This window comes from Myripristis murdjan, chromosome 11 (genome assembly GCF_902150065.1).
Source record: "Myripristis murdjan chromosome 11, fMyrMur1.1, whole genome shotgun sequence".
NCBI classification, from domain to species: Eukaryota; Metazoa; Chordata; class Actinopteri; order Holocentriformes; family Holocentridae; genus Myripristis; species Myripristis murdjan.
The window spans coordinates 22,622,397-22,640,885 of record NC_043990.1 but is presented as its reverse complement, the minus strand read 5'-3'; the positions used below and the strand labels follow the sequence as shown (position 1 = coordinate 22,640,885).

The window sequence follows — 18,489 nt, the reverse complement described above, 5'->3', positions numbered from 1 at the left end:
CTATGCAGCTTTTCCACAAGCTTTGCGGTGGGACTTGTCAAGTAGGTTGTGTACAGTATCCACACACACACACACACCACACCGTTGAGTAGCCTCTGGCTGCTGCTTGCACATCAGACAGTATGGGAGTCGGAGTCTGACACCAATTATGCAGAAACGGTGGGAACTTGTTGCTAAAGCCGACATATCAGAGGGTTGCTGTTTCTCCTCTGCATCAACTGTAGCTCAAGGCTGCATGTGTGTGTGTGTGTGTGTGTGTGTGTGTGTGTGTATAAGGGGATAAGGATACTAAAAGCACATAAAATGCCACAATTTTCCCCAAAAGATTGCATGTGTGCATGTGTGTGAGAGTGTGTGTGTGTGGTGTGTGTGTGTGTGTGTTGTGTGCACATATGCATATGCATCTCTGTGTGTTTGCGTGTTTGCCTGTAGGCTTGAGGCTTTTGATGTATGGGAGTGGCTCTCTTTATATCTTCCTACACTAGAGAGGGATGAGTGGGCAAATATGTGCATATTTCCTCCTATGTTAGTTTAGCAAAAACCCGTACAGAGAGTGAGATATGGTTCACTGAAAATTGAAAAGAAAAAAAAAAAAAATTGTAATATAACTTTGTTGATATAGGGAGTTAGGTAAGCCTGTGTGCTGTTTTATCTCAGGTCCTGTTTGGGCAGACATGACACAAAGCCTTTCCTTTTCATAATCATGAAAACCATTTTGTGTCAGGAGCCTATTTACTTGTTTTGTGGTCAGGAATTCTTATGTATGTTTTTTTTGGTTTTGTTTTGTTTCCCATGACTCATGTGGATTTTAGTCTCTCTGTCAGCAACATCCAGTCAGTACTGTAGCTTGCACAAACAGCCCGAGCACTGTAGAAGCACACTTAAGAGAAGCCATTGACCCATAACCTGAACGGTCTACCTGTCTGCCAAATATTTCCACATGAGCAGTCTGGCTCTCCGCTCTTACCACTCATGTGAGTTACAGTAATTACAGAGGCCTTTCCTCGTCTGCAGAAATTCTCAACAGTGGGAAAAAAAGAAGGTGCTGGTAAATTTAATTGTTTGTGAAATGTGTTTTCCTGACCAGTGAATCCTCTACTTGGATGGTTTGTCATGGGAGAATGGATTTTTTTTTTTTTTTTTTCCGTCACAAGCGGTGTTCCACATTAAACAAATTCAAACCCTGAGGATACCACAACAAGTCCGTCTGCAGTGTCACACAAGGCCTGGCCAGTTTACAGGGAAACACCAGCCATAGTGTGTCCTGTCCTGAAATTCTTCTAATAATGATTCTGAATGAGCATCTTTACCCCCTAAGGAACTTCTTATTTCGGTTATCTATCAGGATGCTACCCCAGTGCTTTGAACAGCATCATGTCACATGTTTGCCAAGACCTCATCCCAGTGGGGCACGGGGAACTACATCAGAGAGTGTTTTCATTCGCTGTAATACATTTGGAGAGCAAAGGCAGTCACTCAAAATAGTGTGGTAGCTAATTAGCGCTGTATGTAGCAGGACAAAACACAAGAAACTCTGCCCCGTTACAAAGGCACATTTTTACCTGGTGTTTCCTTTATTTTGAGTAAACTTTCAGTTCCCCGCTGATACAACCTCTTATTTGAAAAAAGGAGAGTCAACAATGGGTTTCTTTTGAGCTTAGACTGTCAGAATCAAAGAACAAACTAAATAAGCTCACAGAAACAGGGCAATTTTTATGTCGTTTTTAATAACTATTGGCCGCAGGGCAAAGCTGCTGAGAATATTGTTTATGTCTCTAAATGGGTAACCTGCAGTCTGATGACAGATGCTGCCTTTATACTGACTGGCCCCTGCCAACAATAGGACTTAATTAAATAACTATGGTTTCCCATCTGTTGTAAAATACCATATTTTGTCCCTGTAGTCTCATACAGCCTGCTCAACACACACATATACACACACACGCATACACGCATACAAACACACATACACACGCACTTGACATCCAGCGGACCACCAGCTGGCTGACAGCTGTCTAAGCCTAAGCTAAGTGTAGATATTTTGACAGCATCATCTTTCTGATGTCTAGACTTAAACTATTAAATGGCCTGGCAGACGTGCCTAATTGACTGACATTGTGCATCATCTATGGGAAACTCTAGATCTTTTGTCTCCTTACTTCATTTTACAGCAATATTGCTTTTGTCCTCGCCTGTAACCAGCTTCTTCTCTCTTTATTCTTCTGTCTCCTTTCTTCACATGACTGTTTCATTTTTATTCACTCTCTTAGACTCATTACAGTTGCTTTAATTCTTCCCTCTTTGCTTTTAAAACATGGTTAGCGCTATTGTTCCAAGAGCCTTCACTTAACTCTTTTTAACTTACTGTTTTGTCGTAATGCTTTCCAGTCTCAGTCTCACAATAAATGTTTGCCAACCCTGGAAACGTAGCTCTAACTTAGCTCTAACTTTTTACAAGGATGAAGGAGCAGAGAATTCCTAACACGATCCATAATCTGGATACAACTAATGTCATTGCAAAAACAGGGAATTTGTTTCCCTTAATGAATGGTGTAATAGACAAGATGTAAGATATGGTCTTGCTGTACATATTTTCCATTAAAAATGTATGGCTAACATCCAGTGTCGAGATTTAAGTTTGTTCTGAAAGGGTTCTGAGCAAAGCAGCTTTGTTCCAGGTCTGTGCAGGTTGGTTATGCTCTTTGCTTCTGTCTGAGGAGAGTATATGCATGAGGAAGGTACAGCCTGCTTTTTTTTTTGACTGTCAGCTCACAGGTTTTCTAAAGTATCTTGTCTATGTCTCCATCAGTCTGCACTTCCTGGTTTTCCACACGGAGGAGGTCCATGATGTGCTGCGGATCTGGGATGGGCCCCAGGACGGAGGCGTCCTGCTGAGGGAGCTGAGCGGCTCGGTGCTGCCCCCTGACGCCCACAGCACCTTCAACACCGTCAGCCTGCAGTTCACCACCGACTTCTTCACCAGCAAGCAGGGCTTCGCTCTGCAGTTCTCCGGTGAGGAGGCATTGGGGCGAGGGAGACGGGGGAAGGGCGGGTGGCAAATGGGTGCAGACAGATAAACTTTACCGCACTCGCTCTCATCCGACAACATTGCATCATGGTATAACAATTCTTACAAACTGGAACTGAGGTTAATTTTCAGTGGACACTTTTCCGTGTTCCCCCAGTCTCCACTGCCACATCGTGTAACGACCCCGGCATGCCCACCAACGGGACTCGCAGCGGGGACAGCAGGGAGCCCGGGGACCATGTGGTGTTCCAGTGTGATCCTGGCTATGTCCTGCAGGGAGCCAACAAAATCACCTGCACTGAGATCAACAGCCGTTTCTTCTGGCAGCCAGACCCTCCTACCTGTACAGGTACAAGCATCAAGCCCATCAGCACCAGCAGTTACTATCTGGATTATCATCTATCTGTTTATTTATTTGTTGATTTGTTGATTTATTTTTAACTTTCATGCTTAAGGAAGGGCACGTCTTCATAGTTTCAGCTAACCTACGTATTTTCTCAAGTAAATACACTGCTCTAGTTCATGCTTAGAAGGCTTAATGTGGCCATGATGTACTGTAGAGTGTCGCAGTATAGAAATATCATGCCCTGTAGCCTGCCCATGTAATATGTAACCTCTGTTGTCTGCCTGACTGTATTGTCTACCTGTGAAAGAGGTAAACAACACAGATAGTCCCTGACACAATTACTGGACTGACTTCTGAAGTGAAACGTAAGTGGCAAACCCGATTGCCTTGCTCCCTCGACATCTCCTGAAGTCACTTCAAGAGACAGACAGATCTGATTAGCCTGATTCCCAATAACAACACAGCCCTCTCCGACACACCTCTACTCTTTTACAGTCCGTTTTTTTTTCATGGAGATATGATGGCACTAACTTGGTGCTCCTGAAAACAAAGTGAGGTAATTAACAGTGGTAATTAAGATGTTGTAATTAGCTGCCTTGTTTAATCAGTGCTCGGCTTAATTAGTTTGATAGCTTTTTTCTGGAAACACAAACAGAGGATATGGGCAGGCCCGCTCTCTGAGAGTTACAGGTGAGAACCTTGGTAAGCCAGTGTCAACAGGCATTAGCTGTGCCTTCACCACAATGACTTGCTGTAGGGAAGCCATACCACCTAGGAGACAGTAAATCAAGACTCAGGATGCACCGCTTGTTTCATGTTTCTTTAAAACCTTTAGGAAGCTTTCTACAGCATTGCCACCGATATGGTTTGTTTTGACTCAAGCTACATTTCTATATTTCTGTATTTCATTTGAAACCTTTACAAGTACTTTGTTAGATTAGCAGTGTCATGTTTGTATGGAATTAAACAGTGTGCCGCCAATCTCAGCCCCCTTCTTCTAATGCTGTTTCACTTATCTCAATAATTTCCTCCATAAATGAACCAGGCCAGGAAAAGGTAGATTGCTCCACTAGCATCAAGAAAATCACAGTTAATTTGCATTGGAAACAAGTTGATTTACATTGATAACAAGTGTATGTTTTTCACTTGATTAACAAAGATATATATTTTTTCAGGAAGAATGCAAGATGAAATGATTTCTTAAGATGTGTTTTTTTTTATTGATCCAATAGAGCTGGAGCACTGGGATGCCCATGTTGTTTACTGGTGGATTCACTATAGCTGATTGTGTTGTCATTCATTAGCTCCATGTGGCGGGAACCTGACCGGTCCCAGTGGGCTGATTCTGTCTCCAGAGTATCCTGAGCCTTATCCCCATGGCAGAGAGTGTGACTGGACAGTTACCGTCACACCTGATTACGTCATCGCTCTCAACTTCAACCAGTAAGCTCCAATGATGCACAGACTGATCTTACCATACTTGCTTTTTTGGTTTGGTTTTCGTTTTTCTATGTATGTAAAGTGCAACATTTCTAATGCAATACTCCATGCACCCCGATATTAAGGTTCAGCTTGGAGCCCAGTTATGACTTCTTACACATCTACGACGGGCCAGACTCCCTCAGCCCCTTGCTGGGTAGTTTCTACGGCACGGACGTTCCAGATCGCATCGAGAGCAGCTCCAACACACTTTTCCTGGCTTTCCGTAGCGACGCCTCCCTTAGCAGCAATGGATTCGTGCTGCAGTACACAGGTGTGTGTTCACCCTTTTGATTGGAGGAATGACTTGCAGCTATGTTTGGCAAAATTATCAGGCCGCTGAAAATTTTGATTGGCTGTGTTTGTGTATGTGTGCGTGTTAGATTTGTCTATCATAGAGAGGTTACATCCAGCTCTAGTTTCTCTAAAATTGTGAACAAAACTCTGGGGATTTCAGGGTATGTGATGTTTTATTGGGAATAGTTATCCAAATAATTCATGTTTTGAAATTCTCCCTCTGGCAGAGTTGCAATGGATTTGCCCTCTGCTGCTTATCGACCTTGTATATTGTTTCTTTTTTAACTTTCTCTTGTTTCAAGTCCAAGGCAAGCGAGATTAGCAGTGTGAAAATTGCTTCAGAGAAAGAATGGGGCTACTCTGCTGCGCCGTCCTGATCACCACCCTCCCATTTGCACCGTGGTCTGTCTGGGCATAATTATCGATCCGTACCTCCTTTAGCAGCCAACTAAAAAAGAATTATGAAAATGAAAAGCCGACAGCATGTGTGCTTAAGCTCCGTTTGATCAATGCTGTGCTACCGCACAAAAGGCTTCTCATAAATTAGAGCGAACACTCTTTGTGTTGTCTCACAGCTAAGCTTTGCTGACCGCGATGCGTTGTTTGGGCGACCCAGAATTACTCGCTCACACGCGAGGCACACCAGACTACACACATGATGAGGAAATGATCAAAGACGCGCTTGAAAGAGGGCCAGTCGGTTGATGGATATCACAGCGGATCTGTGTTTTCTGCGGTTGTGTTTCAGGCTCGCAGGGGAACACCTGCGACAACACAGGCGCTGTGTCGTCGCAGGATGTGTTAAAGCCTTCTGCTAACAAACATTCAGACACCGAGTGAGCTCTAAATTAGACGGGGCAGCTTCGTTAAAGGCTTTGCTTGGGAGAACAGTGCTAAATCTTCCTAAATCTCCCGGCCTCAATTAGAGCTGTTTAAGGTATCAGACGTTTAACCAATTCCAGATTGACCCTTAGCTCTCTGTTTCTTGGCCGGTGTGCAGATGGGAAAGGATTAGATCTATATACCGATTTTCGATCCCTTACCTGCCTATGGTATCCGGCCCCACAGTTCATTTGCAAATTGGACATAAATGGAGTGGAAACGCTGCATCTTGGGTAACACATTCTTACAGAGCCTACCCCTTAACTCTCTCTCAACAGTATTTACTGCAGTGTGTGGTACAGTGTGTGATATTGTATGGCCAATCTGGTAGAGCAGATGGACCCAGTGTGTGGCTCAGCAAAACTCCCTCTCCCCAATTCCAATTCTCCACGCTAATGAACCATAACCAAATAATACATAAATTACTTCCTCAGTTTCAGACAAACAACACGGCACAAAGGCATGTTTGGCTGTGGGTCGGGGTCTGTTTGGTGAGGAAACAGCAAGTTGACGAGTTGGCCCGGCTAGTATTTGGTCAGGCTGTCACCGAAAATTGCATTACAAAATCTGCCTGAGGCGCTGTCAGCCTCTTTACCCAGCAAGCGTCGCGTCTCTCTCTCTCTCCTTCTCTCTGGCCATGTCTGATTAGGCTCTGTCGGGGAATATGTGGGCCAAAGTTACCATGCCTGAGCCACATTTAAATAACACACAAATGTAGACACAGACACGGACTCACACAGATAGACAAACACACACAGAGGAGAAAGCCGCACGCAAGCGCACGCGGACGCACACACACACACAGCTGCCAAATGCAATACATTCGCCCGTTCCGAGAATCCCTTTCACATCACATCGCATCACATCATGTCACATCGCATCACTTAAACTCCCCAGAGCATTCGCGAAAACAGATGATGTCGCCCACCCGTTTTCTCCGACACCTCGGAATATCCCAGGGCAAAGCTCGCTAAATCGGCCATTTTCATCGTGGTGACCCGCCCTCTCGTCACCAGCTTGTGTCCAAGGCCAGTCTGGACCTAATGCCAGCTACATCCATCACGCCTCTGCTGTCCTCTGCCAGGTCTGAGGGTTTAATGGAGGAGCAGGCACGGCAAGTCATGAACTAGCAACCGGCCATCTGTTAAAGATGTTATGTGTAACATTTTAACATCAATAAATTACCACATTTATTTTAGACATTAGTATGATTACTACAAACAAATGACACTATCATTGACTTTATTTACTTACTTACTTGTTTATTTAGTTTGTTAGTTATTTTTAGAAATACAATGCTGTCCATAAGCCATAACAAAAATATTCCTGTTCTGCATCATTGGAACGGATTGAGGAATATGTAGTTTATTGATATCGTCAGAATATTAAGCTCTGACTCCTAAGGATAAATGATTCATCAATAGATAAATAATAACAATTTTAATCGGCTAATTCATTTAAATGGCCAAATATATATATATATATATATATATATATATATATATATTCCTTTGTGTTATGTCATCGGAAAACATCAAAAAGTTTGGTTTAACCATGGGAAAAACAGTCCAATGAAAATAGAAGATATATATTAATTTTCAAACAAAATGTGGCAAATTCACGTCTATCCATTACATTATTATGTTAGTGTACGGTGATTTGAATTGAAGCTGGTTAAATGGGAGCTATAGACCTATTATTTGACATGTTGCCGTGGTAGTTTTGGTATCGCCAGAGATTTTCCAAAGGAGGGAGATACGAGACTCATGGGTTGTAGCATCAGCAACAGTGTAAAGGCTGGACAGCGTTCACCGCTTTAAGCCAATCGCATCAGTCCTTAACGTCATGAATCCGTCTCTCGAATTTCTCTTTGGTGGCGTTTTCTCAGGGAAGTGAATTTAGACTCAGCTGCACTCTCTTGCAAAAGAACAAGAGAGATGCAAAAGAACAAGGCTCTCTCTGAAATGATCATATCATGAGGAACATGCTGGGCATGAGCAGCAACAAGGTCAATCACTATGTCACAAACCGTTTTCTCAAAAAAGCTATTTGTTTACAGAGGCATCTTTTCTGTAGACCGCCATTCAAACAGAAGAATCTGGGGTCTCTGCTTAGACCCCACGGTGTTAACGTGTTTTCAGCCAATGATTGTTGTCTCCCCCTGGGGGAGAGTCTCTGGTATCACACTTGCTTGTAAGCCTTGCAGATTAATTTCCTTGATTCTGAGCAAATGTCAGAGGGCTGAGCAGCTTGTCCTTGCTTAATTTAGTTGACTTGGTAATGGGACACCCTCAAAAATAGCAATGACTTGCAGGAATGCACAAATTTGAGTGTCTAGAGGGGGTTGGGACCAAGGGAATGAATGAGTTATGGATGCATGCTTTGCATCTCAAACCAACTCGGATGGAAAAATAGCAAGGGATACATAATGTGATAAAGCACTGGTAAACAGAAATGAAACAGTTACGTAAAACAGTAAAGGAATACAGGAAATGAGCAAAGGCTTCAGTAACGTTCTAATTGCACTTTGATCGTGAGAAACACTGGAAGATTTGACTTGGGAGTTATTAGTCCTCTCAGTCGTGGTCTCATTTATCTACAGTAATTATACCAAGGTATCACAGTTAATTTCATATATCAGTGTTTAAAATGGAATAACTTTAACCGCTGGAAAACTTTTGACAACAGGGGGCATCATCTATCCCTACCGTGATGTTGAGGCAGATCAGTTTCTTGTTGCTTATTTATGAGTCCTTGAAAGATTAACTGACTCATCATCCCTTTATTGGTGTTTGTATATGCTCGTCTTTGTGTTTCAGTCATCAAATATTGACGTTTACTGCTTGACTTGAGTGGATTGGACATTTGTGTTGTGCTTAAGATTGAGCTAAATTGCTCGGAGCTGTGAAATCTGCCAAATTGACAGGCCTCCTCTCATATGCACATTTTCCACCTAAGAGCAACGCGGTGGTAGATTGAGCAAGACATCTTTCTTGCAGCCTCGGGGATGGTGATTGATATGTGGTTAGATACTTGTGTGTAGTTGTGTGCTCCCGCGCAGTGTTTATGTGCGAGTGCGGGAGAAAGAAAGACAGAGAGCTTGCGTATGTGCATTGTCTTCTCTAGTTGACTGCACAGCAGAACATTATGTGAGAGGCGGTTGTGTGCAGTCAGCAGACCTTGGGCCAGAGTGGTGCCATTCTCAATCAGCTGCCTGTCTATCTGCACGGCCATACATACCTCCAGCAGCCACAGATGAGGGGGCACTGTCAAGGGCTAGAGCGAAAAGTGGCAGTCAGGGAGATATATTTACTGAAAGAGGAAAGCACAGAGTCACAGGAAGAAAAGAAGGAAAGACAGAGGGAAGCAAGCAAGAAAGGCAGATGGGACTGAATTTTGGAAATCTGAGAGCATCAGCAACCCGAGGCAGACACCACTTTCGATTCAGACATCGCCTTGGCACCTCGATATCAAAATCCTTTTATTGAATACCAACGTGCGCCGCTATCCAACACTAATTTTCCACTGCGTTACGTCTCTCCACAGAGAACCCTAGGGAGTCTTGCTTTGAGCCGGGCCTGGTGCGCAACGGGACGCGGGTGGGCGCCGACCTCAAGCTGGGCTCCACCGTCACCTACCACTGCGACAGCGGCTACACGCTAGAGGGAGACCCTACCCTCACTTGCATCATGGGGGGAGACAGCAAGCCCAGCTGGAACAAACCCAAACCCATCTGCATTGGTAAACACTGACATCTGGAGACGGTTGTTAGGAGCACAAATCAGATGTGTTCACAGATATGTCACGTGTAAATATATGTATGTACGGTCACAGGATTTTGCTTGGCTAATGCACATACATTCAACTGCATTGCTGTTTTTTTTTTTTTTTTTTTTTAGCCACTATAATCCAGTCTGTCCAAAGAGGAATGCTGTTTTTTGCATATCTGTGCAGCTCCTCTTCATGTTCCTGGTGAAAGCTGCATTATCCTGGCTGTGCCCTGACATGCACATGACAGGGCTTACGTGTGTTGTATTTATTCCCCTGTAAGGCTAGTTAAAGCTACACAGCATCAGGGAATCTGTCATTTAGATGTCAGATGGGATATCGCAGCACACAGGCACACACGTTGGCACAAATGCAGACCCGCTCCCACACACACACACACACACAGACATGTGCCGCGACGTATACGTGTTCACACAAACAGACAGATCCACGTACCTAAACATCTGCGCACGCAAAGGATGAGCACATGCACAATACAAACAGGCGCTCAGCAGATTTTAGGGGGCTTTAGGCAGCGGAGGAGATTCTGGCCTCATCTCTCCCAGGCTAACCCAGAGGGACACTTGGAAAACATTGCAATTTCACCGTGGCAAACACCAGGGACATCTTCCACCTGAAGCCCAATCAGACAAGAAAAGTAATTTAGGAGTGATGGAACAGAGGGGATGGAGAAGGGCAAAAAAAAAGAGAAAGAAATAGAATCTTACACTACTGGCTTTATCCATTCTTACCCTACACCTTATCCATTTAGTTGTTTTTTATGTGTTTTCATCCCTCTCTCTCTCTCTTTCTTTCTTTCTTTCCTTCTCGCTCTCCCTCTCTCTCCGTCTCTCTCCCTCTCCCCAGCTCCATGTGGTGGACAGTACTCGGGTTTGGAGGGAGTGGTTTTGTCTCCCGGTTACCCCGGCAACTACAGCAGCGCACGGACCTGTCTGTACTCTGTGGTCGTGCCCAAGGACTATGGTAAGCCAAAAAAAAAAAAAAAAACATAGCATTGAAACATGGGCAGATGGATGGATAGATGCGGCATTTAGATACACATAGTAGCAGTGAAAAATCCACTGCCAACAGCTTTTTTTTCATCATTAATCAAAAACTTTTTTTTTTGTTTTTTACATAACTGATAAGAATTCATTCATTATGTATTTTGTTTGTACATTTTCAGCCTTAATCACAGCTTGCACTCTCTCTAGCATTGATTCTACAAGTGAATTTATTCATTTATCCATCATATTTTGAGAAACTGCACTATCCCAGCATACTTTTAGAGAATTTCGGAGTGTCTCTCCTGATGTTAGAGTATCTTTTCCATCTTTTTTCAAATGTTGCCAAAGATTCGATTAAACGTGGTTCAGATCTTGTGACTGTGCACGGGAAAAGCCTTATAATCCAGCACTCCTTGCTCATCCTTGGATTTCAGCTTGGCTTTGACACACGTGTAGAGTCATTGTCCTGCAGGAAAATGAATCGTTCTCCACACAAACTTTATGCCAGAAAGGCAGTTTTCTGCAGAATAAAATACTTATCTTTGATCAGTGGTTAACTGGTGTAGTTCCATCACTCCATTTGACTGTGGGCTTTATTCACCGTTTCATTAACCTCTCATGTGGCCATCTCCTCTCATAAGCTATGTAATTGTAGCTGTAAAGCTCGAGATAGCTCAAGCTTGGATTAATATCTGACACTTTCTCTAACTCTTCAATAGTGATTTTTTTTTTTTCAGCACTCAGGAGAACAATATCACCTTTGACTGTGTTTTAAGCTCTTGTGATAGTTACAAACAGTGTAAAAGTGAAACTGGAACAACTGAAACAGCTAGTGCTTTAACGTTCAGTTAGTTAAAGCTACATTAATCAATATAATATGCATTTTTTTTTCAGTAAAATTTACCCCTTTGCAATATGACAGTCATCATTATGAGTCTTTGTTTGAGCTTTCTAAATGTCTGTATCGCCCCGAATGAGCTTGTCCTCTGCCCTCCTTTTCGCCCACTCGCTGCTTCAGCTTCACACAAAACTTCCCTGAAAATGTGCATTCTGCAGATAAACATCCAAATTTCTCTGCGATCATAGCCACAGAAAAAAATTAATTCAAAGCAGCTTACCTTTTCACTGACAGTTGGCAGCTTCACCACATTTTCGAACTCAGAGACAAAATAATCCAAGTCATCTAACAGGAGCCTTTTCAGAGTGAAATGCATCCCTCATTTCTATCCCAAAAACACATTATTTCAGTTTTGTACAAGCGATCAGCTGTAAACCGGAAGCGGGATTTACTCTTAGAGTCAGAGTTTGAGCTCTCAACACCCTCTAGTGGTCAGAAATCACTTACTGCAGCTTTAAAGGCGCTTACTTTGATGACAACAACACAGACACCATGCCATTTTGTCAGAATTAGGTATTAGTTGCCAAAAGACCAGAACAATTCACCCTGTGCTTTAGAAGCATGCATGTGTTAATATATGAATGAAACATATGGTGTGACAGCAATTTGACAAAACTTTATGAAATGCTATGTGAACAAGATATTCAGATATATTTTAGGTTCATATTTTTGGTGTAATTATTATCAATGCATATGTTTTTTTGGACACAAGCAAGATTGGATCAAAGCATGCTGTGTTCAGTGTGTCTTGGTAAGGTTATGAAGGCTTGAAGATAAACCAGAGGACGCACACGAGCAAACCGATCATGTGCTTTTCATTGAGGTGTGAACCACTAATTTTTTGATGCACTCATCATTTTCACCCAACCATGTCCAGCTGTCACCTCACAATATTCGACACAGCATTTCATCATAGATCCAAAAATATACTGACATAAGGAAGAAAAACAGTTGGGCTTTTTCACACCTGAGTGTTCCCTGTGACAGATGCGTAGGAGAAAACAACTTGGTGCAAAGCTTGTAAAAAAAACTCCTCCGCACATCATCCTTTTTAATTGCAATTAAAGCACTTTAGTCAACGTCTTACTTCATGCTTGCCTTAGGACCAGATACTTTGTCTAAATGAAAGCAACAGAAGCTCGTTTTGTATATTTGTGCAACACGGCACACACCCAATCACGCAGAGTGATTGATGCAGTTCCTGTGTCCGTCTCAGTGCCATACACACATCATCATCATGTTACTTTGGTGGAGCAATTTGATCACGATCTTACACGCCAGGCATATGTCTGTCTGTCGAACCACACACACACACACACATGCACAAACACACATACACAGCATCCACAACAACAAATAATTGCTGTCTGGAAGCTCCAGAGTTCCTGGCGTTCCACTGCTTTTTGGCATTTCCATCTTAAAGGTCACAGCCTCTTCTCCAATATGTGATCTCTGATATTGTAGAAGAGGCAAATATTTGGAGAGCAAAAAACAGTCCAGAGGCGTGACACACCTCACACATGCAAAAAATACAGAGGTATAAACATAGGGCGCTCAATGTCTCCCTGATTTCTCTCTCTATCACTCTCTCTCTCTCTCTCTCTGCCCTCCTTTTTCTCTTGAATCTGTTTCCCTAATGAGGCATCAACAGAGTGTCTCTCTGAGGGAAAGTCCAAGTCCGATTGTTCATTTACACCAAACTGTGACAACCTGCATGTGGCTGGCCTTGGGGTACCTCACCTCGATCCGTTTTAATGCGCAGGTCATGACGCCCGTTCCGAGGTCCGGCACTGTCCCAAAATTACCGGGCACCCGTCCCTGTCAAGCCGTGATGGCAACATATTTCACTCAGCCAAGTCAAAACGAAAGAGGAAATGGAAATAATTAAAGCCTGCATTTGCATTTTCTTGGCAAATGACAGCGAAGCCTGAGGCAGCACACTTTATCGTGTGGAACCACAAACCCTTTTGCGTCGTCCCCCGCCGGTTCCCATTAAGCTGATGCACAGCCGTCTTAACGACAGGCTATTTACCTCAATGGAGAGGACAGGATGGGTGCCACAGCATCCACTCACTCCCTTAACACAGATAAAAGGGGGGGGTTGCTGAATATGAGTTGGAGATACAGATGGAGCTGTTTGCTGAGTCATGGTCGAACAAACATAAGTCAGCAACTAGGGCCTTGCCATTAAAAAATAATAGAGAACACTATGTTTCACCTTCTCTCTCTCTCTCTCTCTCTCTCTCTCTCTCTCTCTCTCTCTCTCTCTCTCTCTCTCTCTCTCTCTCTCTCTCTCTCTCTGTGTGTGTGTCAGGCTCTACCTTTTACCAGCAATTATCTGGACACACACTTGATCTCAAAGGGCTGACTATGATCAAATAATTGGAATGGGAAGGGTGAAAGCACATAAGTAGAGCCTAAGCTGCACATTGTACACATATTGATTTCCATTGCTTTAGCCTTTCAATAAATGAAAAGATAGGATTGTTGATTTTTCCTGTGCAACACCATGCTTTAGTTGTGTTTTCATATCCTGCTCTATTGTGCCCCATGCTTGAAAGCAGACATTTTGATTGAAATGGGTTTTAATATTCTTTTCACTGCCTATACTGCAGCAAAATGTACTTTTACCAGTTTTTAGTGTCCCTTCAATGGATCATGTATCTCAATTTGACTCCTGTGATTCCAGGTGCAAATGTGACCGCAGGAAAATAACGTGACTGCTAATTTCAGCCGTAGTGGTTCTAGATGCCTCTGATGGGCCTGCTTTGTCTTTCCCTGTCTTCCCCCAGTGGTGTTCAGCCAATTCGCCTTCTTCCAGACGGCTCTGAATGACGTGGTGGAAGTCTACGATGGAGCGACGCAGCACTCTCGGGTCCTCAGCTCGCTGTCTGGAGCGCACACAGGTACCTGTACACACACACACGCACACACGCCTGGATGCACGCACATTTGTATAGGCACTACAGGGAATATTTCAGCAGGTATTAACCACAGCGACATGTAACTCGGCTGTGCTTGTGCGACTTTTGTTCCATATGCAGCAACAGCAGGCACCAAAGGGAACAACAATGATTTAACTGCTCTCATCTCCCCGTCGTTGTTTTTTGAACATGACAGGGGACTAAATAAGACGTTGTCTCAGTCCCATACCTTTCACAGGAATCCAGTTAAACTGCAAGGCAAATTGCTGACACAGGCAGAGCTGTCTCGGTCGTAGGTGGGCTCCTGAGAGCTATAAACGCAATTCAACGGAGACAGCAGCAACTTAGGAGTCATCAGGGTAACATATCGGCAGACAAGCTCACAGAGACATCCACACACACCCGCAGTGGTGTAACATGTGTGCATATACATGTATGCATTAAAACAGCCTCAGCCTAAACACAAACCTCACTATGAGACAAATCACTTCATTCAAGGAAAAAAAAAATCCTTTGTGTTGGTGGTACTACCTCCTTCTCCTTCCTTGAATAGGCCGGTGCACAGACGCCCGGCATCAGGTCATCAAAAACAGAAAAAAATGTAAAACATGACCATAACTTTAATCTTTGCCAAAACATGCCTAACTGGAACCTTAAAAGCAAGTTGTAGCGCCAAACTAATCCCTAAAAAGGACCAGCCAAAGTCACTTTGCAGCCAAAAAAAGCACACACACACACACACACACACACACACACACACTTTCACCAGTATGTGTGTTATAGCATATTCCTGACCAGAAAGGAGGGAATAACTTGAACTGCGTGAGCTTGCAGTCTCACTCTCTCCTTCTCCATTGCAACAAGCGGTAAACTAAGAGAGATTTTTCAGAAGGTTCTTGCCAATATTTATTTGAATTCATAACACAGCCTACTCTCAAGGTACCAAAATATGGCGCTGATTGATCAAACATGAATTGGTGTTTGGTAGCACAGGCGTAATTCAGTCGATACCCTCACAAACACCAAAGTCGGTACCCAGCCCCAATCAGTGGTATTTTTGAGATATTGTGCTTTTCAGAGAAATAAAAAAGTACACAGAGAAATACACATGCAACAGATCTAAAAAGAGGTCAAAAAAACAGTAACTGAGAAAGTGTGTCAAAGAATGAAGCAAACCAGAAAGGAATGAAAGTAATTAGAAAAGCTGGTCAGCAGAAAAAAGCGAGAAGACGGAGGAACACCGAGTTTCTGTTTGCGAGAGTTGTGAAATTGCTCACACCAGAACTGTTGGCAGGCCACAAAAGAATAAGGGGGTTGTTCGTGTTTTCAAGAGGGGGAGAGGAGTGAGTTAGGCGTGCGAGTTTAGGGCAGCTCTCCATCTCACCCTGTCCTAGCCCTGTGGCTTTGACAATGGCAAAATGATTACTTTGGTTTGTGTCCAGGGCAGCCTCAGAAAATCCAGTTTACAGCTCAATAAACAGGGAGGTGTATTAACTGCAGGCTCCTCGCTGCAGGTTCACAGGGCTCTCTAACCAGGCATGGCAGAGCGGAGTTGTCACACTTTGGCAAGGGAAAAGACACTTTTAGCCCACACAAACACTGACACAGTGGCACTGTTGCATGAATTAGGCATAATACCGAAAGCGTGTACTCGCAAGCGCGCACCGCCAGCGTACACCTATCGACTCGCATCTACCTCACAACTGCACCCACACACACGCGCATGCATGCATCTCCAAGAATATAAAACAAGATATTCACCCACGCAATTTAAATATGCAAGCGCTTTGTCATTATGCTCAGTATATATGCAGTCGAGTAATGTGTAGTTTGGCGGATGGCAGGATGTTATTATTCAAGCATGCGAAATCACAGCAGTCAAAACACAAGGCAGTTGGCTGCAATTAAGCTGATCTTGAAAAGCATGCTTCAGCAAACTTGTCTCAATACAGCGTTCAGCAGCTTGTTTTCATCACTGTCTATCACGTCTGGTGAGACCAATCACTCTTTTTGTGAGAAAGGACGGCCATGATATGTTATTTAACAAGAGGCCGTGGCGACAAATAGACTGGAAAGCCAGGGAAGACCGAGTTGAATAAACAACCGATAAAAGGCTGGAATGATAGATAGGCACAGGAGGAGGGATGTAGGTGGGACAGACAGAAGGACTGAATCAAGAAATCAAGGAGACTTATCTAAATGCTAATTTTCAAATTGATTTGAACATGGCTGTTGTTGCGCACTTGGCCCTTATTTAAAGTATGATTGGAAAGTCAATTTTGTCTCAGCCTCACTTCCATTCGGCCGGCGTCGGTGCTCACATCTTTGCGTGTCATATTACCTGTGTTACACTGTTACACATACTCACTGAACAAATGCAGTACACATTCATCCGTAAAGTGAAAAATCTGCTCTGCTGTTCCCATTATTCCCACTTTAACTAAGCCTGTTCTTTCAATCTAAATTGATTTGCTTTGTGGTTAAAAAGCTGCTATTTAAATCCCTGACATTGCCCCAGTTGCCCTTCAGTAATTGCATCTTACACCTGTGATTATGTGAACCAGCCTACTCCACTGATTGCCACTGGCGATCACCTACTATTAAGTATAAACTTGTACCCAAAGTTGTATCTGTCCTTGTTAAAATAAATCATTCACATACCAACGTAGAGGATAATGTTAAGGGCATTGGGTTTGGAGTTGGAAAGTGGCCAGAGGACTGATGAGTTACGTGCTGACACACCTTGTTTGATCTGTCTGGATGAATACCTGCCCCGCACAGCAAATTATGAAACACTGTCACCATGACAGCTCACAGCACGGGCCTCCTCTAATAAACTACCCAGCATGCCCTGGGGGCCCTGTGGCGGAGCTCGAGAAATTGCGGTGAAGATGGCGTTAAGCAAGTGCACCGCAGGAGTTATCTCAGGAGTCGGGGCTTAAGGGCACCCAAGTACATATATATGTACACAAAAACATAAGCAAACGCATGCAAGCACAAGATACACACGCGCACACACACACACACACACAGATGTTGCCTCCGGGTTAAGCATGTCTGCCTCTCACTACAGTGTGACAGCGAGCGGACACAGAGTAATGAGATCCACTGCAGAGAGCCAGTCAGCAGCACACTGAGAGAGAGACAGAGCAGCAGAGACAGAGAGAGAGGCACGCACTTCGTATCATGTTCTGTGTCAGTCAGCAAACAGCTTTCCACAACAACAGAGAGATTATAAGGGCTTTTCTTACGCTTGATTGCACTACGAGCTGAATCAGGTTAGAAAAGTGCCGCATCACTAGTCGAATATGCTCACCGGTCAAATATGTTTCTAACCGTTTACATTTCAAAAATAGGGACTGTTTAGATAGAATATAGCTTGATTAAAACATTTCGCTTTAATAATCCTGCTGCCATATGTAAACCTACATCCATAGGCTCAGTCATTTAAATTGAATGTTTGCATAATGTTTCTTATTTTATTTAATGTATTTTGAATACCTATCCTTGAGTTCTCTATCTCCTCTCTAATTTATTGTAAATTATAAATAAAGCAAGTAAGTAAATAAACAAGTTAATAATAATAATAATAATAATAATAATAATGATGAGAAGAAGTACTTTGTATTCCACACTTTTGCCTTTTGACTCTAAATGATCCTCACTGTAAATTACCTTTAGCAATTTTGATTAGTAGAGCTTTAAATCTTTTCCATAGATATCATTAATATCGGTGACACTTTATTTAAGAGCATTGTGATGCATTACAAGCACATTACAAGTCCATTAGAAGCGCAGATAAGCTTTTATTAACATAAAACCATCACACATAAAATTACTGTAGCTCCGAATGAACCACA

General features: G+C 43.2%; 1 protein-coding gene across 1 annotated transcript in view; it reads left to right on the top strand.

Annotated features, from left to right (window-relative positions):
- The window catches only part of csmd2 (CUB and Sushi multiple domains 2), a 277,838-nt gene that overhangs the window by 178,050 nt on the left and 81,299 nt on the right, over nt 1-18,489 (top strand). The window contains exons 27-33 of the mRNA XM_030063504.1: nt 2,810-3,012; nt 3,186-3,377; nt 4,679-4,817; nt 4,940-5,127; nt 9,579-9,773; nt 10,668-10,784; nt 14,498-14,611. Of these exons, the coding sequence (XP_029919364.1) occupies nt 2,810-3,012; nt 3,186-3,377; nt 4,679-4,817; nt 4,940-5,127; nt 9,579-9,773; nt 10,668-10,784; nt 14,498-14,611 (1,148 nt within the window). The remainder of the gene's footprint in view (nt 1-2,809; nt 3,013-3,185; nt 3,378-4,678; nt 4,818-4,939; nt 5,128-9,578; nt 9,774-10,667; nt 10,785-14,497; nt 14,612-18,489) is intronic.